Raw genomic sequence first — 27434 nt, 5'->3', positions numbered from 1 at the left:
GCTGGAGACAAGGTTTTTTACTTTTATGCGTAAAACTTTCAGTCTTTAGAACCACTTTAAACCCAAAACCAAAAAAGTATTATATTGCAGCATACCAATAATTAGATGTGGTGGCTGCATCAGTTTTTCTTTGCCTGTTTTCCCTCTGTTTTTACTTGGTGATCTAGCCAAACACACACCTCTTGTATTAGCGACTACTACTCTGGATGTAGAAGCATAGGAAGCACAGCAGACAGCAGCATTTCAACCTGGGGGTGAGGAGTTTAGTATTTCATGTAAAGCAAACAGTTCCTTTTGGGATAAAGGGTTTACATGAATAAATAAAAGCTGACCATTTAAACACACAAAAAGAAAATGAATGCAACCATCGTATCTAATATTGGTTAAGTGGGGTACACACTATAAGAAAATTGGGCGAACGATTGTCCGATTTTCCTCGTTTCACAGCAAATCAGAACAGATGAAAGAATTTTCGTACGAAAATCCGTACTAAAATTCTCGTACGACAAAGGCTTTTTTTGTTTATTGTTTCTGATCATGCGCAGTCTTTCTTTTCTGATTTTTCTTGTACAAAAATTGTACGAAAACGGTACACATTAAACGAAAATCGTTAGTTTTTTTTCCCGTACGAGAAAAATCTTGGAGTTTTTCTCTTCGAGAATTTTCGTATGAAAATTCTGAATCATCTGTAGAAAGTTCTGTACACACAACACGAAAATCGTACGAAAAGTCTTTGGACGAAAATGTTCGCCCGATTTTCTTATAGTGTGTACGAGCCTTTAGCTGCAATATAATAAATGTTTGCTTTTGGGTTTAATACCGCTTTAAGCTGTTGAAATTACTACTGATTCATTAACTTATCAGGTAAAAAAAAGAGAAAAGTAGTATAATTGAGTTATATTTTGGGGAATGTATAGAATGCCTAGAAGTTACAAAAATAAAATGAAATGTGAAAATATAGGGTGCTGTTCCATTTTTTCGCATTGCGTCTATATCAGTTTAAGTGATTAACTATGAGCACTGATAGTTAAATTGTTGCGCTGACAGTTGTTATTGTGTCACTATAAATGAAAGCCCTTACACAACAGTTTTATGTAGTACATGTGTTTTTTTGAAGCCCAGATACTTAATAGTCTTTCAAGCATGCAGTGACCTGTGTCAGGTCTTGTACAATGGTCTATTCAGTGTGTAGTATCCCCAGAAGGACGTTTTATGGTAACTGCAAGCCGGCTAGATGGGCAAAGTTACATGTGAATCTAATTACAAGAGATTTGCTCACAATGTAATATAAGGCAAAACAATGAACCTTTACAAGTTAGCATTTCATTAAATGGCTCCTTTGATGCCATATGCTAGTTAGAAAGCAATATTAGGGTTTTTTTTTATTTAGTTTGAGAAAAACTAGGAATATGGTACAATATTTTATACAAGCGTACCATAGAACAAAATCGTTCATATAGTTAGAGCACGCAGGCTCACACTAGTGTTTCAGTAGAATAGGATTCCACAACTCTTTGAGCCTTTACTGTATTTGGCAAACAGAGACTATGGGGGGTGCATAACAGAATTCAGGTTAAGGTGGTGGTGGGGGGGGGGGTTGTTAAAAAGTAAGATGTAAATTAGGGAAGGTAGAAAGGGATAACTTAATATCCTAGGACACCTAAGCTTCAGAAAAAAAAATGGCATGGTATGTTGCTGTGTGGCCTGGCCAAGTTGAGTTTAAATAAAAAATTATTTTATTGAAAGACAAAAGTATTGTAAAGGTCCTGTTTTTATTAAGAAAAAAAAAAAAAAAATTTTCATAAGTAATTTTTATAGGTACTTATAGTCATGTTTGCAAGTAGCAAGGGTTAACACTACATTGCTGTCTGAGAATTTACCGTATTTATTGGCGTATAACACGCACCGGCGTATAACACGCACCGGCGTATAACACGCACCTCACATTTAGGAGGGAAATTTTAGGAAAAAAGCTTAAAATTTTAAATAAACAGCATTGAACTCAGAATTATTTTTTTTTAATCAAATGCAGTCTTACCTGTGCCCATGAATGCAGCCTCCCCAGCAGAGTGTCCATCAATGCAGCCTCGCCAGCGCAGTGTCCCCAATGCAGCCTAGCCAGCGCAGTGTCCCCAATGCAGCCTAGCCAGCACAGTGTCCCCAGTGCAGCCTTGCCAGCGCAGTGTCCCCAATGCAGCCTTGCCAGCGCAGTGTCCCCAATGCAGCCTTGCCAGCGCAGTGTCCCCAATGCAGCCTTGCCAGCGCATTGTCCCCAATGCAGCCTTGCCAGCGCATTGTCCCCAATGCAGCCTCGCCAGCGCAGTGTCCCCAATGCAGCCTCGCCAGCGCAGTGTCCCCAATGCAGCCTCGCCAGCGCAGTGTCCCCAATGCAGCCTCGCCAGCGCAGTGTCCCCAATGCAGCCTCGCCAGCGCAGTGTCCCCAATGCAGCCTCGCCAGCACAGATCGCCCATATAATTTTTTTTAAAAAGCCGAGCCGCGCTGAGGCAGAGGGGGGCGGCTTTGCGAGAAGAAGCGAATATGAGCCGCCGCTGTCACCTGATGTCCCGGCGCCTATGATAGACGTCACACTTCCCATGTCCCGGCATTGGGCCACTGTGCTGTCCATCATAGGAGACGGGACTTCCTATGACAGCAGCCGCTCGTCCTTCCTTCTGCTCCATCCGACCCGCCCCCCTCCTCTTCCTCTCAGCGCTGCCCGGCTTTTTTTTTTTTTACTTTATCGGCGTATAACACGCACTGGTGCTTTGCCCTCCATTTTTAGGAGGAAAAAGTGCGTGTTATACGCCGATAAATACGGTACTTCTAAGATACTATTACCACTGTTCACCAGCGCTGGGATTACTTCTTATGTGTCAGCTGCTGTATCCCAACACCCAATAATAAGTGTTAGACTATATAATTTTCCACTTATACAGCACTAATCTGTGCTTTGATAAATCTCATAGAAGCCCAATAAATCACAAAATAAATATAGCAAAACCGCTAAAAAGTGTCCGTGCTTAATCAAGCAGTTTAAAGTGCCCCTGCTGTAAATAAAGTGCATGAAATAATGTGTTAATGCAAAAGCATCCAATATATTTTTTTAAAAAGTGCTCTGTGTCATGCAGACTTGTTTCCAAACATTTACAGATGCGTCTCAAAAAATTAGAATTTCTCTAGCGCTCATTGACAGACGTAGTCCTCGGTGATACACCACCTTCGGGTTATGTTGCCTCCACAGGAGCAGGACTAGACAGGAAATTAAAAAGCTCTGGCCACACCCTAGGGGCAGTCCCAGAGGGTATATCCTCTCTCTCTCTGCCTCAGCAAATCAGTTATTTTCTGTCTAGTTAGGAGTAAGGACCTAGATACCTTGCTGGGATCTTAGGTCCTGGCAAGATTTTTTTCTTAAAGGATTTTTTAGACAGCTTTTTTTTCTCCAGTGTTCCTGTGAGATCTTCAAGCAAGAAAGCTGAACTGGGCGACGGGCTGGATGTTGAGATCCGGTGGTCACCCCAGTTCAGCCTACGAGCGCGTGCAGGCCATAGCTCCGCGCTGGGTCGACCGCGACAAAGTCCCATTAAAGGACTGACCCCGCGAGTTAAACGTCTCGCTGAAACGCCAAAGACCATGAGTCACGGCGTCCATATCGGTCGACAGCTCTCCCGCCCCGGTGGAGAGGGGTACTGTCAGGAGTTGGTGCCCGCCTGGTTCCGGTATGGTGAGTAGTATGTTCCCCCTTTTCCCCTGACGGGTCTTGTGGTGAACGCGGGCCCCTCTCTGTATGGTAAGATAGAGTCCCTCTCTATCCTATAAATGACACAGATCCTCCTACTTTGAGTGTGATTTTATGTGCAAAAAGCCAGGAGGCTTGGTTTGGGAGCTAACAATCTAATTGTATACATGTTAAAAAGATTATAATCTGTGGCATTCTGGGAATCTTACGGTGATAAGAATAAGCTACCTACCAGTCAGAAGCCACGGACATGTAGACTGCCTTCCTAATCAGATCTCCAGCTATTAGCAGGCCTCCCGAATGGCCATGCGGTCCGCCAGGGCCGGTACCGCCAACCACGCCAAATCCCCATGCAGAGAGAGTGTTGTGTGCCCTGCAGCACACCGCTATTCAGTACAGGCCGCCGCCATTTTTTTTTGCTGGATCGCACGAGCCGCCATTTTGGCGTAGCCTCGTGTCTCCAGCATGGGGGCGGCCATGTTTGAGGTGATCCAAACACCTCGTGGAGCTAGGGGAGGCGCCGGAAGGCGTGCAGAGGGGCGGAGCCGCCTCCTTTCTTCCTGGGCAGCCAGCCAAAAGACTTCCTGTTTGTCAAGACAGCGCTGTAACCTGTTGCAGTTAAACTCTGAGCATCAAGTGGTGAGCCTGGGGGTCTATCTCTCTCTCTCTCTCGATCGATAGGGATCCCTAGCAGGTAACACTAAGGGGTTTTTTGTGGCGCTGGGGGTCTGAAAAAAAAAAAAAAAAAGTTTTTTATTTTTGAATTATATTATCCAGGAAGTGACTGGAATTATCATGGACCCTGCCACACATATTCCCCCACCTGTTTCCCTCGAGGGGGCCACGGGACCCGCCGGTGCACAGAGTGTAGAGTCATTTACAGCAATTTTGGAGTCTATGGTGGCTCGGGTGGAGGCGGCCTGTCAGGGACGGGGGTCAAGGAAGCGACCCCCGCCTACCCCTATACTATCTGACACCTCTGACTCTGATTCAGAGATGGTCACTGCAGTTGCAGGTTCCTCTGCAAGGGCTGTTATCCCAGGTAAAGCCCCCTCAGACAGTGAGGAGGACGCTTCTTCTCCTGCTATAATTCAGGAAGAAGCATTGGTGGACGCACTAGTTGTGGCAGTGCAGGAAACCTTAAAACTTGAGGCTTTACCGGCAGAGGCAACTGAAACAGAGATTCCTTTTGGTACTAATAAGCCCATCAAAACGGTGAAGGTTTTTCCTGTACCCAAATGTTTTGGTAATCAGATTAAAGGAGAATGGGAGCATTCTAAACGTACCTTTACTATTTCCAAGCGTATTGCTAGACGCTATCCGTTTGAGGAATCCATCATTAAGAAATGGACGGTACCACCAGTGGTGGATCCACCTATTTCCAGGCTGAATAAAGCCACGGTTATCCCAGTGGAGGACACTTCGTCCTTTAAGGATCCGGTGGATCGAAAGATGGAAGCAGAGTCCCGCACCATCTTCTCTCTGATAGGGTCAGCATTTAGACCAGTAATTGTTATTGGTCTAGTTTCCCAGACACTTACGGAATGGGCGAAAATGGTACGCCAAGACCTTAGGGGAAAAGATATTCCCCAGGAGACATCTGATTTGATGGAACAGATTATACAAGGGCTACAGTTTATCTGTGACGCAGCCTTGGACACTACTCCCTTATTAGGGCATGCATCTATGTCAGCGGTGATCCTCAGACGTGTGCTGTGGTTAAAATGCTGGTCAGCTGACCTAGGTTCCAAAAAGACCTTGACAAATCTCCCTTTTCAGGGGAATCGTCTATTTGGGGCCAACCTAGATGAAATCATCAAGGATGCCACTGGGGGCAAGAGCACTTTTTTGCCACAGGCTGCTAAAGCTAAGGGACCTCGCAACAAGCGAGGACCTTTCTTTACCGCCCATAATGGGCGCCCGGCTGGTACTAGCGGGAAAGGCAAGACTCCTCCAGGAGGGTTCAAGAAGGGCTGGTCGGACAAGCAGAGGACCAACCCAGCCAAACCCGAAGCAAAGGAGTACACAGCCTGAAGGTGCGCCCCCACCCGGTTTCAGGGTGGGGGGACGTTTTCACCGGTATTCAGGACATTAGATCGAGCTTCAACCACTACTACCGGTGCGATTCTTCCCTTCCAACATTTAAGTACTACAGGAAGCGGTAGTTACCGTTCCCTGAATAGATCTTTTCCTTTACCTTTTCCTAAGATTAGTCCCTATACCTCACAGGAATCGGATCTGGTTGACCAGATAGGCCAAGTAGCCTCTAGTCGGGTGACTTCGGTCCCTGAGGTTCAACCAGAAAAGATCACCCTTCCTGATAACAATCAGGTATCTGATAAATGTGTGGGAACAGAAAACGACCAGACTTTCTCGGATGGTCGGGGCCAGATACCTCTAGGGACGCCTGGTTCAGATTCTATCAGCGCCAGTGGTCCTAGAAATTCTAGGCTGGCCTCCTCAAGCCGGCCTGGCCGACTTGGACATGCTAGTCGCAGACGTTCCGTGGGAACTTCGTCTCAGGGAGTGTCTGTGGTCTCAAGGACCAATTTACCATCATGCTTTACAGTCGCTGGGTTTAATGGCCTGGCCATTGAGACCCAAGTACTGAAGGACAGAGGTTTGTCTACTTCAGTCATTCCTACCCTTATTAAAGCAAGGAAAGCGACTTCCAGCAAGGTCTATTATCACACATGGAAGACTTATATTGCGTGGTGCGAATCTTTAGGATTTCCTCCACGTACCTATTCGGTGACTCGAATATTGGCCTTTTTGCAACAAGGGGTTGAGCAGAAGCTAGCCTTGAGCACCATCAAGGGTCAAGTTTCAGCATTAGCAATCTTCTTTCAGAAACCTTTAGCTACCAAGTCCTTGGTGCGGAATTTCATCCAGGGGGTGCGGCACCTGGCTCCTCCAGTCCGCGCTCCCTTACCGCCCTGGGATCTTAATTTGGTTTTGTCGGTTCTACAGAAACCTCCCTTTGAAAACATCAGGGAGATTCCCTTGCTTACTTTATCCCAGAAGGTGGCCTTCTTGGTGGCTATTACTTCTGCTCGCAGGGTGTCAGAACTGGCTGCATTATCATGCCAGTCCCCATACCTAGTGATTCATAGGGATAAGGTAGTACTTCATCCTAAGCCATCTTTTCTTCCTAAGGTGGTTTCAGATTTTCATCTGAATGAAGATATTGTACTACCTTCCTTGTGTCCTCAGCCCAAGCATCATGGGGAACATGCGTTGCATTCCTTAGATGTGGTTCGGGCAATCAGGGTATACCTGAAAGCTACGGAATCATTCCGTAAGACGGATTCACTTTTTGTGATCACGGATGGCCCCAGAAAGGGTTTGCCTGCATCTGCCGCGACCATTGCCAAATGGATTAGACAAACGGTGGTACAGGCTTATTCTATTAAGGGTCAGAGTCCTCCGTTCCCTGTTAGGGCGCACTCCACTCGAGCGCTCAGTACTTCCTGGGCCTTTCGCCATCAGGCGTCAGTGGTCCAGGTATGTAAGGCGGCCACCTGGTCGTCGGTACATACCTTTACAAAATTCTATAAAATTTATGTGACGGCATCGGCGGATGCCTCATTTGGCCGCAAGGTTTTGCAGGCCGCAATTTGAGGAGACCGGTGGTCTACCTCGAGGGTTTTTTTCTGTTGAAAAAAAAAAAAAAAAAATTTTTCTCTTTTTTGTTGAGTCTCATCATTAAGGATGAGCATTGTAAACTTCTAGTTGGCACCGGTTGGGCCTTCTAGATTGGGATTTGATTTCCATTTTCCCACCCCTCATTTGTGATACTGCTCTGGGACGTCCCGAAGGTGGTGTATCACCGAGGACTACGTCTGTCAATGAGCGCTAGAGAAAAATGGATTTTTGTAAAATCTTACCGTAAAATCCTTTTCTCTTAGCTCATTGACAGACGTAGTCCCCGCCCCTCTGTTTTTGAGTTGGGTTGGGTTAAAATCTCTAAAGACTGCTTTTTCACATAACTGATTTGCTGAGGCAGAGAGAGAGAGGATATACCCTCTGGGACTGCCCCTAGGGTGTGGCCAGAGCTTTTTAATTTCCTGTCTAGTCCTGCTCCTGTGGAGGCAACATAACCCGAAGGTGGTGTATCACCGAGGACTACGTCTGTCAATGAGCTAAGAGAAAAGGATTTTACGGTAAGATTTTACAAAAATCCATTTATCAAAAAAGTTAATTTATTTCAGCAATTTAATTTAAAAAGTGAAACTCCTATATTATAAAGATTCATTACACATAGAGTGATTTATTTCAAGCATTTATTTCTTTAAATTGTGAGGTTTATTGCTTACAGCTAGTGAAAACCCAACATTCAGTATCTCAGAAAATTAGAATATTGTGAAAATTTCAATATTGTAGACTCATGGTGTCACACTCTAATCAGCTAATTAATTCAAACCACATGTAAAGTTTTCTTGAACCTTTAAATGGTCTATCAGTCTGGTTCAGTAGATTACAAAATCATGAGGAAGACTGATGACTTGACAGTTGTCCAGAAGACAGTCATTGACACCCTTCACAAGGAGGGTAAGTCACAAAAGCATAATAATGGAAAGTTGAGTGAAAGTAAAATGTGTGGTAGAAAAAGGTGCACAAGCACCAGGTATAACCGCAGCCTTGAGAGGATAGTGTGAGGCAAAGGCCATTTAAGAATTTGGGGGAGACTCGCAAGGAGTGGACTACGGCTGGTGTCATTGCTTCAAGAGCCACCACACACAGATGTATCCAGGACATGGGCTACAATTGTCACATTGCTTGTGTCAAGCTACTCCTGAAACAGAGACCATGTCAGAAGCGTTTTACCTGGCCTAAAAAAAAAAAAGGACTGGACTGTTGCTCAGTGGTCTTTTCGGATGAAAGTAAATTTTGCATTTCATTTGAAAATTAAGGTCTCAGAGTCTGGAGGAAGAGTGGAGGGGCACAGAATCCGCGTTGCATGAGGTTCATTGTGAAGTTTCCACAGTCAATGATTTGGGGAGCCATGTCATCTACTGGTGTTGGTCCACTGTGTTTTATCAAGTCCAAAATCAGCACAGCCCTCTACCAGGAAATTCTAGAGCACTTCATGTTTCCCTCTGGTGACAAACTTTATGGAGATGCTGATTTCATTTTTCAGCAGAACTTGACACCTGCCCACCCTGCCAAAAAAAAAAAAAATACCTGGTTTAATAATCATGGTATCACTGTGCTTGATTGGCCAGCAAACTTGCCTGACCTGAAACCCATAGAGAATCTGTGTGGCATTTTCAAAAGGAAGATGAGACACTAGGCCCAGCAATGAAGACAAGCTGAAGGCCGCTATCAAAGTAACCTGGACTTCCATAACACCTCAGCAGTGCCACAGGCTGTTTGTCTCCATGCCACGCTGCATTAATTTAGTAATTCATGCAAAAGGAACCCCGGCCAAGTATTAAGTTCATACTATACTGTACATGGACATGATTTTCAGTAAGCCAACATTTCTGTATTAAAATTTTTTTTTTTTTCTTTGTCTTAATATTCATAATATTCAAATTTTTTGAGAGATTATATTTTTTGTTTTCACTAACTTAGCCATACTCCTCAAAATTAAAGAAATGCTTGAAATATATCACTTCACTATGTGTATAATGCATCTACGTATATAATATATTTTACACTTTTTAAATTTAATTACTGAAATAAATTACCTTTTTTTGAGATGCACCTGCAGTCCATCCATGAAAACCATCTGTGATCCTTAAAACTTCACCCCAGATAACTCTAAATTGGGTAAGTCATTAAGCACTTGTGTTACCACAGGAGATTCTGCCATTCAGAGCCATCTCCACTTCTCTCACCAATATGCTTGTATCCATATGAGAAGTAACCATGGAGACAACAAGGAAAGGCTCTATAGCACATATGTCAAACACAAGGCCTGCATGCCAAATCCAGGCTTGCCAGGCCTTGTCCTGTGGCCCTCACAACCAGTTTTGCAGCTGGAATGTGCAGAACTTTATGCTCTGTTCCCCGCTGTCATTTGTAAACACAGAAGTTTTCTGTGTTTACAAGGGACAGCTTTGCATTCAATGGCTCCTGGATCTAACAGATCCCTGTAACGCATTCATGGCGGGGAAAGACCTTCAGAATCTGAAAGAGAACAATCACCATGCAAGGTGAGGCAGAGCTGCCTACGCAGGGATGTACTAGAGCCGAATTCACGAGTAGTAGAGCTGACTACTCAGGGAGGTACTAGAGCCAGGCCAGATAGGAAAGAGTAGAGATTTGAGAAAGCCATATGAGGGGGTCAGGGTTGTGACAGAACCCACTGTCACTGTGTGTTTTGGAGGGGACTGTGCGCAAGCCTCCTACCGACAGACTATGGGCCAGAAGCTACTGGAGTTTGGCGCTGCAGCCTTTTGACTTTACCATCCACTACTGCCCTGGGAAGCAAAACGGCAACGCCGACGAATTATCCAGGCAAACAGACATTGACAAATGATCCGTGAGTACTCCCCGGACATCCCCAAGGCGATCCGTTAGGATCAGACTGTGTATGCCGGCTTGGTTCTGGGGGAGCATTGTGGCAGACACAGCCACTGTATATTGTCCTTCATGTATGCATTATGTTTATTGCATGTGTATACATTTAAGAAACAAGTGTTTGGCATGTAATGCTACAGCCCTTCTCCCCCCACCCCCCCTCCTGTTTCTGTGTCTAAGTGTGTGGATTCATGACACAGACAATGGTCTGGGCTGGAGACATCTCTCCGCAGGGGGTGTGTATTAAGACTGCCTGTTTCAATGTACAAATGTTCCGTTCCCATTGGCTGGTCCTTGTCCCCTTCCCCCGCAAGGATAAAGGGAGTTTCCCTAACTGTGTGTAAAACTGTATGTCTTGGAATGTAATAAACAGTTTAAGCTCTGCATGGTTAACCCTCAACACCTGTGTGGATTGTCTCGTGATTGAGGGGTTACGGGCTGGCAGGCTGTGGGTGCGTTTGGAGGACAGGAGACACAGGTCCGGTGGATGTGCCCAGCTGGGGTACTAAGATCCGTTACAAGGGTGTTACACTGGGCATAGCCTGTCCCTAAACCCCACTGTCACTTGTAAACACAGATGTTTTCTGTGTTTACAGGGGACAGCTTTGCTTTCAAATGGCCCCCGGATCTAACAGATCCTGTATGCATTCACGGCGGGGAAAGACCTTCAGAATCTTAGAGAGAGAATGATCACCCTACAAGGTGAGGCAGAGCTGCCTACACAGGGATGTACTAGAGCCGAATACATGAGTAGTAGAGCTGCTTACTCAGGGAGGTACTAGAACCACCTACACAAAGAGGTACTAGAGCCAGGCCAGATAGGAAAGAGTAGAGATGTAAGAAAGCCTTATAGGGGGGTCAGGGTTGTACACTGGGCATAGCCTGTCCTTAAACCCTGTATTCTGTACACAGTGCACCCCTAAACTCTGTACGTAACACACTTCTGAACCCTGCACTCTGTACATAACACACTGCTGAACCCTGCACTCTGTACGAAACACACTGCTGAACCCTGCACTCCATACATAGTGTAGTCCTGAACTCTGATACAACTGGCCCTTTGAGGGCAGCCATACTTCTGATGTGGCCCATGATAAAATTGAGATCCACACCCCTGCTCTACAGCGTTAAACCTTTTAAAGTTTTATTTAAAAAAGCGCCCAATAAAACACATACGTTTTCCCCCCCTCACATATTGCAGTGCCTTTCCCTGCACAAAGGTATTACCAGCATAGTATATTGTGGGATGCTTGTTCCAAAGGCCATCTGTGCGAACGTTTCCCTGGTCAGAGCTAACTTCCAGGTGTATATACCTCACTTCTGGGAGTCCTCTGCGGGATCACGTCACTTCCTGCTCTGCCCTGTCATCCCACACAGGACTCCCATCCCATACTTTGCTCTTAATACCTTTATGCAGGAAAAAGCATTGCAGTGTGTAAGTGGGCCTTACTTATGTGTTTTTAATGGGCAGTTTTTTTAAATACAGCCTTAAACGTTTTTACACTATAGAGGCTTTCCTTGTTTTCTCCACGGGTACTTTTCATATGTATGGAGACATATTGGTGGGAAGAGTAGAGATGGCCCTGGCTTGAGAATGGGCTTGGATGGTGGCATCCCTTGTGGTAACATAAGTGTTTGATGACTTGCCTGATTTAGGTGGTCATGGAAATCCGGTTCTCTGGGGTGAAGGTGTAAAGCCTCATACACACGCGTCGAAAATCGGCAGGGAATTTTCGTCCGACGACCGATCTGCCGATTTTCGGCTTGTTAGTATGATGCTTCCGACAACCGACTCCGACTTTTCGGCCGAAAAAAATCTAGTGTGCGGGCTATAAAATTTTTGTCTGCCGTCAAAACACGGCCGATTTTCGTGCAGTCAGTACAGATTTCAACAGGGAAAAATCTAATGAGCAAGTCTGGGCATGCTCAGTGAAGAAAGAACACAAAGAAAGCAAACCAACACATGACATCACTTCTGAAGTAGAATTTTGTTGGGCGAGAAAATTCGTGTGCAGTCAAGGCACATTTGGAAAAAAGTCTGCGTGTCACAGAGCACTTTTTTTGAAAATATATTGGATGTTTTTGCATGGACACATTATTTCAAACGCTTTATTTACAGCAGAGACATTTTAAACTGCTTGGTTAAGCACTGACACTTTTTTAGTTGTTTTGCTTTATTTATTTGGTGATTTATTGTGCCTACAGTATGAGATTTATTGAAGCACAGATTAGCGCTGTATAAGTGGCAAATTACTTATAAAATTGTCTGTAAAAAGTTTTTTGTTTTTTTTAGCGATACTAAAAATGCAATTACCGTATATACTCGAGTATAAGCCGACCCGAGTATAAGCCGAGGCCCCTGCTTTTACCACAAAAAGATGGGAAAAATGATTGACTCGAGTATAAGCCTAGGGTGAGAATGCAGGGTGGCGGGCATGGTACATGAGAATGCAGGGTGGCAGGCATTGTACAGGAGAATGCAGGGTGGCAGGCATGGTACAGGAGAATGCAGGGTGGCTGGCATTGTACAGGAGAATGCAGGGTGGCAGGCATGGTACAGGAGAATGCAGGGTGGCAGGCATGGTGCAGGAGAATGCAGGGTGGCTGGCATGGTACAGGAGAATGCAGGGTGGCAGGCATGGTACAGGAGAATGCAGGGTGGCTGGCATGGTACAGGAGAATGCAGGGTGGCAGGCATGGTACAGGAGAATGCAGCGTGGCTGGCATGGTACAGGAAAATGCAGGGTGGCTGGCATGGTACAGGAGAATGCAGGGTGGCTGGCATGGTACAGGAGAATGCAGGGTGGCTGGCATGGTACAGGAGAATGCAGGGTGGCTGGCATGGTACAGGAGAATGCAGGGTGGCTGGCATGGTACAGGAGAATGCAGGGTGGCTGGCATGGTACAGGAGAATTCAGGTTGGCAAGCATGGTACAAGAGGATGCAGGGTTGTGGGCATACTAGTGCGGCTGTGTTTCACTTACCTGTTCCAGAGGCGCCTTCATTTTAAAAATGAAGCGCCAACACGTCATTGCGCACGCGCCGCCGCCGCTCAGGAAAGCTGGTATACGTTCGGCTATTCCCCGCCTGTCCCAAGCGGTGGCGGCGCATGCGCGGTGACATGTATACGCCGGGCAGCGCCAGTTTTAAATCTTAAACACGTCTGAGCGGCCGGGAACTTTTTTTTTTTTTTTTGTTGACTCGAGTATAAGCCGAGGGGGACATTTTCAGCACAAAAAAATGTGCTGAACAACTCGGCTTATACTCGAGTATATACGGTACAATTGAAATGGCATCCCGTTGTTTGCCTGTCAATCCAGAAAAGACACTTTCTGTAGCTTTGTGCTAAATAATCCTATGGCTTGTGCACATTTGTTATCTTTGCTGTAGTTTTCATCTCTTGTATCCTGCTAAACATTTTGTGTACTTACCAGGCCACCACACTCCCCTACAACCCTAGTCATTGCTAGAGATTATGCTTTGGTCCCAACTTGAGTTCACCGTGAACCCAGAAGGAAGCTTTCACTTCCCCCTACAGGTGCATAAACACAACGGAGCAGAAATGCTTGAGATTTTGTTGGCCCTATATGGCCACATGGCTGTATTACATTAATGACATTGGGATCAATGACTTTATTGAGACACAGAATGACAAAAACAGAGAGCGAGAAGCAGGCACAGGAGGTGAAAGTAGTGGGGAATTGCCACATTAGGTTTACAAAGCAGACAGAAAGGTGCTGCATGTGCGTGAATGGGTAAATCAAATTTGTGTGCAGGAGCCATTTACTAAATCTCATTGGAAATGGTAGGTGCTCTAATGCAGATACAGTCTAGATAGGGGAGTGAACACTGGCGATGAAGCAGATAGTGATAAAACATGTTTACTAAGGGTCCAGCGATATCGGCACCGCAGCCGATGTTTCCATCGGCTGTCGGGTGCTGAAGCCGCCATTGCCGGTAAGGGAACCCGGCAGTGAAGCCTCACGGCTTCACGGGCGGGTCCCTAATGCGCATGCGCGAAGCGTGCCACGCATTCGGATTGGCTCGTCGGCGGGGGAAGGAGGGGGGGGCAAACTTCCGAGGGACAGCACTGCGGCACTGTCTCTTGGAAGTGGGGAACGGGTACCTGTCAAAAACAGGTACCCGTTCCCCCCTCCCCCCTGAAAGGTGCCCAATGTGGCACCAGAGGGGGGGAGAAAGCTAATGAGTGTAAGTTCCACTTTTGGGTGGAACTCCGCTTTAGTTTAATGTCTTTAAAGTGGAAGTAAATCCCTCCTATCTTTTGTAGCCAAGGAAGCTGCCATCTTGGCCTCTGTTTTATCTACAGCTGCCATGATGCTGCACATGTGATCAGTTATGACACCAGTCATTGGATGGTTTAACAGTTTGGTTGAGAGCACAAACAATTGGAGCGTTACATTCTTGTCATGTGCCGGAAATGTAACTGTTAATTGGATGGGTTTACTTCTGGTTTAACATCTGCTTATTGCATATTGTATCTATTAAGCCACATTCACTTTTCATTAGCTTTTATTTTAGTATGTGTTCCATCATTAGCATTCTGAAACCTTCTTATTTGTGCAGATCATTTAATGTTTCTTATTTGTGTCCATCTATGTGTCCTTACATGATCCTTGCATCTGCAAGGTGCTGACAGCTGCCGTCTGCAGAGCAGTGCTCATTTTAACCCAAGTCTTCTTGCAGACTTGACCTACCAGGTTGGTTTCTCAATAGTACAGTGTTTTTTTTTTTTTTTGTCTGGATGTTCCCCATCAACAATATTTTACATCAAAATAAAAAAAAAAAAAACATTAGGCGTCCAAGAAAAATAAAATTACCAAAGCATTTGATTCTTCCACCTGTGTGGTTTGCCATTTTTTTTAATCTAAATTTTTTATTGCTAGTTTACTGCTTACGCTGTAAAAAGAAAACTCAGACTCATTTATGCATAGAACCCATTCAGCTTCTAACCCTAGCTTGTTCAATTAAGCTTTGGCAATAAAACCTGGAAGTTTCTACGCAGATGTGAGCCTGATTATGTACTCTCCAGCTTTAGTAAATAAACTTATAGGCATTATTAGGAGGCCTTATTAGATCTCAAAGAGAGTATGAATAACATCAATGGTTTTCCTGTTTCAATTTTTTTAATTTAAAACTGGAGAACCTCTGACTTTGGAACTAATGCCTGGTACACACTATAAAAAATCTAAGAAGCTTTCTGTACTATCTATCTAAATTTAGTACAGCGATCTCCCCGCTGAACTCTGTGTTCTGACAGGGGGACAGCGACAAATTGCCTGCAGCAGAATTGCTAGAAATAAAGGCTACCTTTTGTGTCCCTATGGAATGTACCTATTTGCAGAGAACATTACATTAACAAAAGTATTGGGGCACCTGCCTTTACACACACATGAACTTTATTGGCGTCCTAGTCCATAGAGTTCAATATTGAGTTGGCTCACCCTTTGCAGCTATAACAGCTTCAACTCTTCTGGGAAGGCTGTCCACAAGGTTTAGGAGTGTGTCTACGGAAATGTTTGACCATTCTTCCAGAAGCGTGTTTATGAGGTCAGGCACTGATGTTAGAGAGCAGGCCTTGTCTGCTTTCTTCACACTAATTCATCCCTAAGGTGTTCTATTGGGTTGAGGTCAGGACTCTGTCCAGGCCAGTCAAGTTCCTCCACCCCAGACTCGCTCATCAATGTCTCTATGGACCTTGCTTTGTGCACTGGTGCACAGTCATTTTAAAACAGGAAGGGCAAACCCAAAACTGTTCCCACAAAGTTGGGAGCATGAAATTGTCCAAAATGTCTAGGTATTTTGACGCATTAAAAGCTCCCTTCACTGGAACTAAGGTGCCAAGTCCAATTACTGAAAAAACAACCCTATACCATAATCCCCCCTTCACCAAATGATTTGGACCAGTGCACAAAGCAAGGTCTATAAAGACATGGATGAGCGAGTTTGGGATAGAGATACTTGACTGGCCTGCACAGAGTTCTAACCTCAACCCTATAGAATACCTTTTGGATGAAGAGCGGAGACTTTGAGCCAGACCTTCTCTCCAACATCAGTGCCTGACCTCACAAATGCGCTTCTGGAAGAATGGTCAGACATTCCCATAGAGACACTCCTAGACCTTGTGGACAGCCTTCCAATAAAATTTGAAGCTGTTATAGCTACAATGGGTTTGCCAACTCAGTATTGAACCCTATGGACTAAGACTGGGATGCAATTAAAGTTCATGTGTGTGTAAAGGCAGGCGTTCCAATGCTTTTGGTAATATACTGTATGTCACTCTGTACCTGGCCTGAATGCTGCTGAATCTCAAACACTTAGGAACGGTGCAACATCCTGCTTCCTCAAGGTATCGATTCCCTAGGGGCAAACTGGCGTCCTCTTAGCTGTCCTGCTGCTGCCGACTTTGACAAATTGTCAGTGGCAGGGTTGCCCATGTCACATTTGCCTTACTACTGCTCAGAACAGAAATAACCTCTAGTAGCAGCTCTGATTCACAGATTAGGACCCCAACTGTCAAACTGACTGCGTATTGGAAGCTACACATGTGGGCATGGGCTTACCAGGAGAGGACCCTAGGACCTAACAGATCTACAATACTTGAGTTCAGTGATGTTACATACTATGGTGGCAATAAATAGACATTGCTAAGAATCAGCGGTTTCTTGGTGACATTAAATATTTATTACTATTGCATTGTTGAAAATGTTCTCCATGTCATTATAATTGTAGACTTTTCATTTTGGGTTTATGGATTAAATTCCCTTATTACATGATAGTTCCAACCTGAATCTGTATCTTGAAAGGAAAACAAGAAATTAAGTTGTGATAGCATGGGAACTCTTTAATGGGTTTCCCTGAGTTAACATGAACTGTCTCACGCAATCGTTGTATAGTTGATGTTTCATTTTGCTTTCGATGTATCCACAATACGCATTTTAAATACTGTAAATAATTCTCTTTTTTTTTTATTCTTTCAGAATTTCCAACACAGAAAATATGCCAGATGGAAGGCAACATATATTCATAACTGCCTTAAGAATGGGCAGACTCCCGAATCTGGGCCTATTGGACTAGAGGGGGAAGATTATGGTAAGCTCTCTTCTTTGTATAAAAGATTAAAACATTATTAAGGCAACAACCACAATGAGGAGAGGTCCAAGATAGCAGCTGAAGAGGACGACACACAAGTTCTTTGGATATCCAAAGGCCAGTGTGGATATTGTTGAATGGATTTTTTTAGAGGGAATTTGTTTTAAAGGGTAACTCCGCTTTCGTGGGGGAAAAAAATAGCAAAGAAAAAACAATATAGCGCATACAATTGCAACACAAATCATATTGTAATTTAATGTTATTAAAAATCACCTTTACTTTTCAATCTGCAGCCGTTGTAATGTTCTGAAAATGCAATGCAATATGGCTACTGGGAGCTGTTCTGTACACAGAATGTGTACTGACCACACCCCAGAAACATAATTTCCTGCTTGTGTGATTGGCTCACCAATTTTCCCAAAAGTCTGCCTAAGATACAAGTCAGATTTTTGGCATCCCCTGCATCAATAAATTTCATTTTTGGTGAGATAATCCTAATAAGAACGCGTCTAAAGGGATGCAGGCCCAGCAAATTTCCTTATTAGTGTCCTGCAGCTGCCACAGCTGATAGATAATTATGAAACAACTCCCATTTGACCCACCTAGCACAGGAGAACAGAGGAACAAACAGGGATTTCTTCAGAATAACGAAGGGTAGGAATCTGCAACAAAGTTTGTTAAAATCCTTGTAATGTACAGAGATCACCCAGAGGGGAATGTTTTTCTCAAAAAAGTGGAGTTACGCTTTAAGAAAAACAATAGGATTTTAGCCTTGGTTCACATTGATTCTACTTTAAAATCCTCCTATTTCAATTGAAGTAGCACTATTTCAAAGTAGCAGGTCAACACGATTTCAGGTGCTACTTGAAAGACATCTGCACGCCTTCATACACAGATGTCTTTTGAAGTCACACCCAAAATCAGCAAATTTAGTGCAGGAACTACTTTTGCAAAACGTCTGCGTTGCACCAATTGGGACGGTGCCTTTGCTGGCAATAGGCTGCGACTTATCATGCAATTTGACCTGTCAAATAGCATGACTAATCAGTCCAATGTGAGCGAGGGCTTAAAATGTCACTAAACCCACATCGTAAAAAAAAAGTGCTGTATTAAATGATGTTCATACTTAGCCACTATGAGATTAATTTCCTGTATTCTGCAAAAACCTGGTTGATCCTGCTGCTCTCTATCTCCACCTTCTGTTTGTGTCCCCAATTCAGCTAGGGATTGGCAGCTGTGGTGGCAACTCTGCACATGCTCAGTTTTCAGTGAGTTTCTATGTTGAGCATTTCCTCCCTATCACATCTGAGCAGCCTATGTGTCTATAGAGTCACACATGTGGGTGTATAATAAGTGGTAAATGACAGCCCACTCCCTCTCTCCTCCTCCATGACCACTAACCAGCTAAATTGTGGTGGAATATTGCATGTAGGTTAATGATGGTTTCACCTCCTTCCTATTCTTAGACACAGGCTGGAGGGGCATGACACAGCCTGTGACTGGCAGAAATCTGTCCACAGCATGCTATTTCCACAAAATAATGATTGGATTTTAAATATATATTTGTATGACAATTTAACTATTTGACCTCCAGAAGATTATCTCTACTACCTGACCAGGCCATTTTTTTGCGATATGGCACTAGAATTGTGCGGTCATGCATCGCTGTACCCAAATAAAATGTATGTCCTTTTTCCCCCCCAACAAATGAAGCTTTCCTTTTTTGTATTTGATCACCTCTGTGATTTTTATTTTTTGCGCTATAAACAAAAAAGACAATTTTGAAAAATAATTTTTACATTCTGCTATAAAACATATCCATTAAAAACAATCAGATTTCTTCATTGATTTTGGCCAATATGTATTCTGCTATATATGTTTGGTAAAAAAAAAAATCCCAATAAGCGTATATTGATTGGTTTGCGCAAAAGTTATTGGCATCTACAATCTACGGGAAATATTTTTGGACTTTTGATTTATTTTTCTTTACTAGTAATGGCGGTGATCAGTGACTTATAGTAGGATTGCTGTATTGCAGCGGACAAATCAGACACTAGCTGACACTTTTGACACTTTTTTGGGAACCAGTGACATTAACCACTTGCCGACCGCCGCAAGTACATATACTGCGGCGGTCAGCCCCTCACAGGCAAAGTGACGTATATATTCGTCACTAGCCTGTGAGGCTCTGGGGAGCGAGCGCGCGCCACCGGAGGCACAGTCCCGCTCCCGCGCAGTCACGGACCCCCCCCCGTGCATGTGACCGGCGGACCCGATGTTCGCCGGTCACTCGGCGATCGTCGGTGCAGAGGGAGAAAGGCAGGCGGCTGATGTAAACAAGCCGCCTGTCATTCTCCCCTGTGTAGAAACAGTGATCATACAGTTCTACTATGTAGGACCGTTGATCACTGTTTCTACAGCTCAAGCCACAGCCAATCACAGTTAGAATCACGCCCCTAGGGACACACACCACCCCTCCCTCTCAAATAAAGTTAACCCCTTCACTGCCAGTGTAATTTTACAGTAACAGTGCATATGTATAGCACTGATTACGCGTTAAAAAAAAAACAACAAAAATCTTTCCCTTTGTTAGTAAACGCGATAACTTTTGAGCAAACCAATCAAAATAGGCTTTTTGCGATTATTTTTTTTTTTTACCAAACATATGTAGCATAAAACAAATTGGCCGAAAATGTTAAATTTTGATTTTTACATTTTTTTTGGGGGGGAATTTCATATAAAAAAATGTGAAAAATATTGTTATTTTTGCAAAATTGACGCTCTTTTTTTGTTTATAGCGCATGATCAAAAAATCGCACAGGTGATCAAATACCACCAAAAGAAAGCTCTGTTTTTGGGAAAAAAAGGATGTCAAATTTGTTTAGGTACAGCGTCGCACGACCGCGCAATTGTCCGTTAAAATCACGCAGTGCCGAATTGCAAAATACCCCCTGGTCAGGAAGGGGGTAAAATCTTCCGAGGCTTAAGTGGTTAATACAGTGATCAGTGCTAAAAATATGCACGGTCACTGTCTTAATGACACTGGCTGGGAAGGGGCGATCAAGGGGTTAACTGTGTGCCTAGCCAGTGTTTTTGTACAGTGTGGAAGATGTTTTTACTAGAGGAAAACATGGATCCTTGTCCCTACTTTGCAGGAACACAAGAACCATGCCTTCCCTACTGACAGAATGACAATCTGCCTTGTTTACATAGGCAGACTGCCGTCCTGTCTCTTTACCAAATGATCATCGGGTGCCGGCAGACATAGAGTCCGCGGTACCTGCAGATCACCCGCTGTGTATAATGGGAGTGGGCCAGCGGCAAGTGTGCGCCCCTGCTACCCAAGAGTATTGAATCACGTACTGGGTACATGATGCGACACAGCACTGCTACCTTGTCGCTGTACAGTATATGTAAGCTATATGTTCGGCAAGTGGTTAAAACAGTTTGATATTTTTTATTTTTACTCTGTATTCCAAAGTTTTTATTTTTTTTTTATTTTGAACATGTGACCAGCAATATAGGACAAGAAGCTCCTCCTGCTTATGTTTCCCTGCAGACAAAGTTGGGAAAGAGCTGGGCCATGTGACAGCTGTATATCGATGAGACAAAAAGTACTTGATGTATTTTTTTTTTTTTTTAATAAAATAATTAGTGCCATCATGCACATACAGAAATAGAAGGGATAATGTAAATTAAACAATGTGTGTGTTTAGTATCACTTTAAATTTCATGGAAGTAAAAATATTGAATTCCATTTAGAGCACCATGGCAACAATAAGTTGTGAGTTATTCAGATGACTGATTTAGGTTTCTAATTGGCTTTGATTAAAATGTATGCAAAATATGATTTTGAGGATGGAGTTATCCTGACATCCTGCAATTGTTTGTAAATCAAAAAATATTTGTCAATATGACCGATCAGAATTTGAGGGTAATTTTTCTAAGGCTGGGTTCACACTGGAGCGGCTTCAAAGTCGCCCAACTCTGAAGCCGCCCCGTGCAGCGCGACTTCAGCGGAGCTTGCATACGAATTCTCTAATAGAAGTCAATGCAAGTCGCCCCCAAAGTAGTGCAGGAACCTTTTTCTAAGTCGGAGCGACTTGAGTTGCTCCGATTAGAACGTTTCCATTGCACTGAATGGAGCGCGACTTGTCAGGCGGCTAAGTCGCCTGACAAGTTACTCCAGTGTGAACCGGGACTAAAGCTGGGTTCACACTTGTGCGATCACTGACATTGCATGTGATTTGCACCGCATTGCTGTGCAGATCACATATGTCGGTGCGATGCAAATTCAGCCATACAATCTGTATGGCTGAAATAGCATCGCATTTGCACCAAAATGGTGCAGGACCCTTTTTTTTGGTCCGCACTGGAATCTGATCGCATTGGTGTTTACAGATATGTGATCCAATTCATGCGCTGTTTGGCAGTTCACACTTCTGGGAACCATTCTGGGAGTGTCAATAACTTTTCATTGACACCCCCAGTGGTTTGCATATGTCAGTGTGAACCAGTGTGCAATTTGGGTGCCATGTGGGAACTAGCACTGAATCGCAGTGTTTCCCGCATGACACCAGTGTGAACCGGGACTAACTCCGTTTACTTCATAAAATTATTTGACCTGGCTCGTCACAACCATGTGTTTTGTGACATTATTTAAATCCCAGTGTTTATATTACAGCTACTAATCTGGTAGCAGTACATAAAAGAAAGCACCTAAAGGTGCTTGCACATACTTTCATGTGACTTGCAGAACAATCCTGAAGTGCAGAAACAAGGACCTTCCCTTTTAGGCAAATAGAGTGGACTGAAGTGTCAACCCCCACTGCACACTTCTGGCCCATTATTTTGATAGGTGGCCGTTTTCACCAGTAGTGAGGCGTGTAAAGGGTTGAGTACATCTTTAGGAGGTAAGGTCTCTCTAAGCATTGCAGATTTCTGGGCTCTCTGCATGTTTTGAAAAGCATGTGGAAGAATGTGTAGGCTTATTTTTGTATAATTGTTAATGGTTAATTAGGTCAAAATTAAAAAATAATACCATTTTGCTTTACTACCATAGCGGCCACAATAATACGATGTGAAAAAACTGAGTGCTTCTGTCAAGCATGGACACAGAAATCTCTCAGCCCTTAGCACATCTGCATTTAGAGCCATCGGTTCCCAGCTAGCATAGCTGGTGGAAGGAGTGCATCTTGGACACTTTGTCCTCAGTCTGCTTTGGCTGAGTGCAGGGAAGGCATCAGGAATCTAAGGCTGGCAATACATGTTCAATTTTCTTGTACAATTTTCTGTTAGATTTACCACAAACCACATTATATGGGGTCAAAGCTAAACAACACTTTCACTTGTATCCAATTAGGTAGGCCTTTGAACTATATAGTTGGTAAATTTCAAGAATTTTGTACAGAAAATTGTATAATGTATGGCCAGCCTAATGGGGTGTACCTGCCAGGGGGCTTGTTGGTCTTCCTCTGATAGCAGTAAACTTAAGTGAAACAAGCATAGAAAAAAATTAAAATATAATTGAAAAAAATTATATAAAGGCCCTCCTACGTCTAAGAGCACACACACACACACACACTCATACAATTGCAAACACCTGAAAGTCATACCACTGGATTATCGATTTTGAACAGAGAAAGTGTTGTCATTGCCTGTTTATCCTTGCACAGGTGTATAACTCACAGAGCCTAGTTAGAATTACAGATCTTTTGACATACAGTATGTGACGGGAGTCACTTTGGGTGGGGGGCTTGTGGAACTCAGATTACCTTAGAGAGGTTAGGAAACTCCTTATCCAGCTTCCCTGGCCCTTCTTATGTGTAAGTCACCCTGTGTCTATTAGGGGCACAGGGTGAACAAGAACCCCAGTTGTGTCTTCACTAATCAGACCGGACTCAGCATTTCGTTTTACCCTTTGTTATCCTGTGTTATATATGTGTGTGGTTTGCGTTGAAAGAATGAAGCGGCTCTTTCAATTGGGACAATAATATTTCTGAACAATATCACTCAAGAAATATATGAAGATAAACAATTTCACTTTTCAGATTGCTAGATAGTTTGAGGTGGGGTGGGTTTTGTTATTATTAAGTGCCTGTATCCCATTGTTCTATTGTTTCTGTCTGCCTTGGGATCAACCTTTTATGGGATGTTTATGTGGATTAGCTGCTAAAGGGGAGGGGGGATTGTCCCAGAGTGTATATCTTTTTGTGCCTGTGTTTGAATAAGCAATTTTATGCTTCTTACAACCCTACACTGATGTCTCGACAAGTGACTGGGTGGCTAAGGAATCTTGGATCGTGCTGGTATCAGGCAAGGGAAGCTTATACGGTGGACATACTCTTCTTGAGTACGGGGTCCGTTGCACAGTATAAGACAGTTCACTTACTGTATGTGCGTTTAACTTTATCGGTAATAAATAATAAAAACAAGATAATAATAAAGTGATTGTAAAGTTCGTTTTTTTTTTTTTTTATACTCCTCTATGCAGTTGGTTTTGCACAGAGCAGCCCGGATCGCCCTCTTCTGGGGTCTTTCTTTCCTGCTTCTGGCCCCTCCCTCCTGTGGAGCAAGCAACTTTCTATGGGGGCAGCCGAGCTGCAGCTCGGTGTGTCCATGCGGCCTCGGCTTGAAGGGGTTGTACTGGGGTGATGCCTGCAGCTAGAGGAGCTGACGGTTGGCTTTCTTCTAACGACAATCGATGCGGCTGAGATGTCAACCCTTCTCCCCCCCCCCCTCCGCCGCCACCGGGAAACCCGAGCGACCAGCCAGCTGGCCCAAGACCCAAACCAAGCCGAAATCTACAGCATTCAAAACAGCCAAACTTGGCATTTTGAATGCTTTTAAGTGCAAAGGAGGAATTTGGGGTCCCTCCATAAAGAGCACCTATCACTGGCAAAAAAAATTTCAAGCCCCGTCCCTTCGTGCAGAAGCGAACGCATACGCAAGTCGCACCCGCATATTTAAATGGTGTTCAAACCACACATGTGAGATATCGCTGCGATCATTAGAGTGTGAGCAATAATTTTTACACAAGACCTCCTCTGTAACTCAAAACTGGTTATCCGTTAACATTTTTTAAAGCGTCGCCTATGGAGATTTTAAAGTACTGCAGTTTGTCGCCATTCCACGAATGTGCGCAATTTTAAAGCATGACATGTTGGGTATCTATTTACTTGGCGTAACATAGTCTTTCACATTATACAAAAAAATTGGGCTAACTTTTAACTTTTTCTTTTTTTTTTTATTCATGAAAGTGTATTTCTTACCAAAAAATTTTATTTGAACCCCACTGCGCAAATACCATGTGACATAAAATATTGCAATGATCGCCTTTTTATTCTCTAGGGTCTCTGCTAAAAAAGAGATAAGTATAATGTTTGGGGGTTCTAAGTAATTTTCTAGCAAAAAATAACTTGTAAGCCACAAATGTCAGATAAGGCTTATGCTCCAAGGGCTTAAAGTCTGTCAAGGGACACAGGAAGGTAATAATTCTTAGACTTATTGGTTACATGCAGCTGCCTACAAAATGAGGACACTAGGAAAAAAAAAACCATTTGAAGGCCAGCCCCAATAAACTGGATGATTCGCTATGTGCTAGAAGCAGCAGTAATGAAGAGATATTCTTCTAAGCTGCAAGACGGGAAAGGAACACTGTTGATTGCATGTGATTCGGAGCGCACTGCGATATTCGAACTGATATGGGGGTGTTGTTAACTTTGTATTTACACCCCCAGCGATTCGCATATGGTAGTGTGAGCTGCTTGCGATTTGATTGCAATGCGGGAACCCACAGTGGATTCACAGGGTTCCCGCATCGCATATATGTGAACCGGCACTTACGGTTGAAATTATGGTGCATTACATTTATTGGGTCACTCCAACAGGCTGTGCTGGAAAATAACTTTGCAAGATATTAATACAGTGCACAAGCAACTGAGGAGTAACAAAAGTAAATATCCAGCTCAAAAGCGTTACATATCAAGATGTGCTAACCACAAACAGACTTAATCAATGAAAGAGAGTCTGAAGAGGGTTTACACCAAGGAATGTGTCACGGCTCTGAAATAGGGAAGTGGTTGGCGGCTAACTGACACACAACAATGTGAATGTGTCACATAGTAGAGACCAGTGCCCAAAAGTCACATAATAGGCTCATATTAAAAACAAATGGTTACTGCTGTCACCTGTAACTGGTCACTGCAGCAAGGGGCAATGGAAAGGAAACAAAGAATTTTCCAAGCTCAACTACTGACCAGCCTGTGACCAAGCGAAATGACCTGCCCAACAGTATGCGTTAAAAACGGGTTTAGTTGCACACATTTGCAAATACATGCATAAGGCACCCCATTTTCTGTGGACCTAAACTCTTATTTCTGTGAGTCTCCAACAATGGAAACACATGCATTTAGATGGACAGGTGTAGGACAGATAAACCCGAAGGGAGCCCAATTGGCTCATACCACACTATTCGGTTCACTTATACTGAGGCTATATAACTGCTTTGAAACTGCAAAGCGCTCTGTAGCTAACTAACACGGCATAAACAAGTCCTGGAAAGTGCCACAATGAAGGGCTTTGTGTTGGAATGCCACTTGCCAGGATATCTTTGCCACTTTTGGAGACATATGTGCATAGAGAGTCTGGGTCACACCAGAGGCTGTACCACTGTTCTGAAATTGGAGAGTACTCAATAGCTACATGTCTGGAAATTACCACAATGCAGAGCACAGTTTCCAAAGGTCACATTCCAGTTTATCATCGCCCCATCATTGGGCCCACAAACAAAGTGAGTCTTCAGAGACCATAGGTATGCACAGACTATTACAGTGATGGCGAACCTTGGCACCCCAGATGTTTTGGAACTACATTTTCCATGAGGCTCCACTACACTGCAGAGTGCATAAGCATCATGGGAAATGTAGTTCCAAAACATCTGGGGTGCCAAGGTTCGCCAAAACTGGCCTATTGCATTGGGGTGTGCACCCCAAAGCTCAAGCACACATGCCTTTCTCTGCAGCTTCAGCTGCACTGGACCATGGATAAATGGGAAGTGCTCTGTGCTGAGCAGATTTTTGTTCATTCACAAACTGAAGCATTGCAAACTGTGTTTACAATGCTTTATTCATGAATGAGCACAGTGAGTGAGTTTGTTCACTGTGTTCATTTAGAAAAGGGATGGGCTGGTAAATGACATATTGACTAGCCCTTTCCCCGCTCTCCATCCTGAAAAATCCCCCTCAACAGCCAATGGGAGAGGGAGAGGAGGGAAACCAGCAGCACTGTGTGAGGGGGGTGGCAACATGGGGAGAAGCCAGGGCAGTAGGGGGAATTGGCACTGATTGGCAATTGGAGTGATTAGGGTGTGCCTGGGCACACCTGGCTCACCACCTGCACACGCTTATTTCAGAGACTGTGTCACATCAGAGGTTGTACTGAGGCTCTGGACCTGTAGAGCGCACTGTGGCTGACTAACACTGTGCACAAAGGTCTGCAAAGCGGCACTGGCAGAGCCCCAGTGCCCAAGGGTCACATTCCAGGCTAGCCCCCTAATCTGAAGTCAAGCAGTTTTCTGGTACAGTCTACAAGACTGTTGCAGAGCAAACGCTGATTCAGATAGCTGCTGCCTAAAGACCAGCTCAAGCAGCTTATTAAACACAATGATTGAAGAGAAAAAAACATCTGAGAACCAAGCACGTTGCCAACAGAAAAAAAAAAACCCTATACACAATGTAGCAGAATAATGTATATCTGGAGGAAAAAAATGTCCAACCACCATATGTACAAGAATTACTACATTACTGTATCTGTCAACACACTTAAAGTGGGGTTCCACCCAAAAGGGGAAACTCCGCTTGTTTGCCTTCTTTGCCTCCCCCCCCCCCCCATCTGCTGCCACTTTGGGCGCCTTTCAGGGGGAGTGGGTACCTAGTTTTGACAGGTACCCTCTCCCACATCTGGCTTGTTGCAGCAAACTTATCCCAAAATTTGGCGCCGCCCTCTTTTCCCCGCCACCAGGCCATTCACAAATCGCAGTAGGGAGCCGGCTGTGAAGCC

The 27434-nt window shown here is 44.1% G+C and overlaps 1 protein-coding gene across 1 annotated transcript in view; it reads left to right on the top strand.

Moving 5' to 3' along the window:
- Positions 1-27434, top strand: part of VTA1 (vesicle trafficking 1) — a 389921-nt gene that overhangs the window by 230031 nt on the left and 132456 nt on the right. Inside the window, exon 5 of the mRNA XM_082251499.1 lies at positions 17264-17375. Coding sequence (XP_082107625.1) covers positions 17264-17375 — 112 coding nt within the window. The remainder of the gene's footprint in view (positions 1-17263; positions 17376-27434) is intronic.

Source organism: Pelophylax lessonae (genome assembly GCF_965119305.1).
Source record: "Pelophylax lessonae genome assembly, chromosome: 3".
NCBI classification, from domain to species: Eukaryota; Metazoa; Chordata; class Amphibia; order Anura; family Ranidae; genus Pelophylax; species Pelophylax lessonae.
The sequence above is the reverse complement of the archived record's forward strand: the minus strand, read 5'-3'. Positions and strand labels throughout refer to the sequence as shown.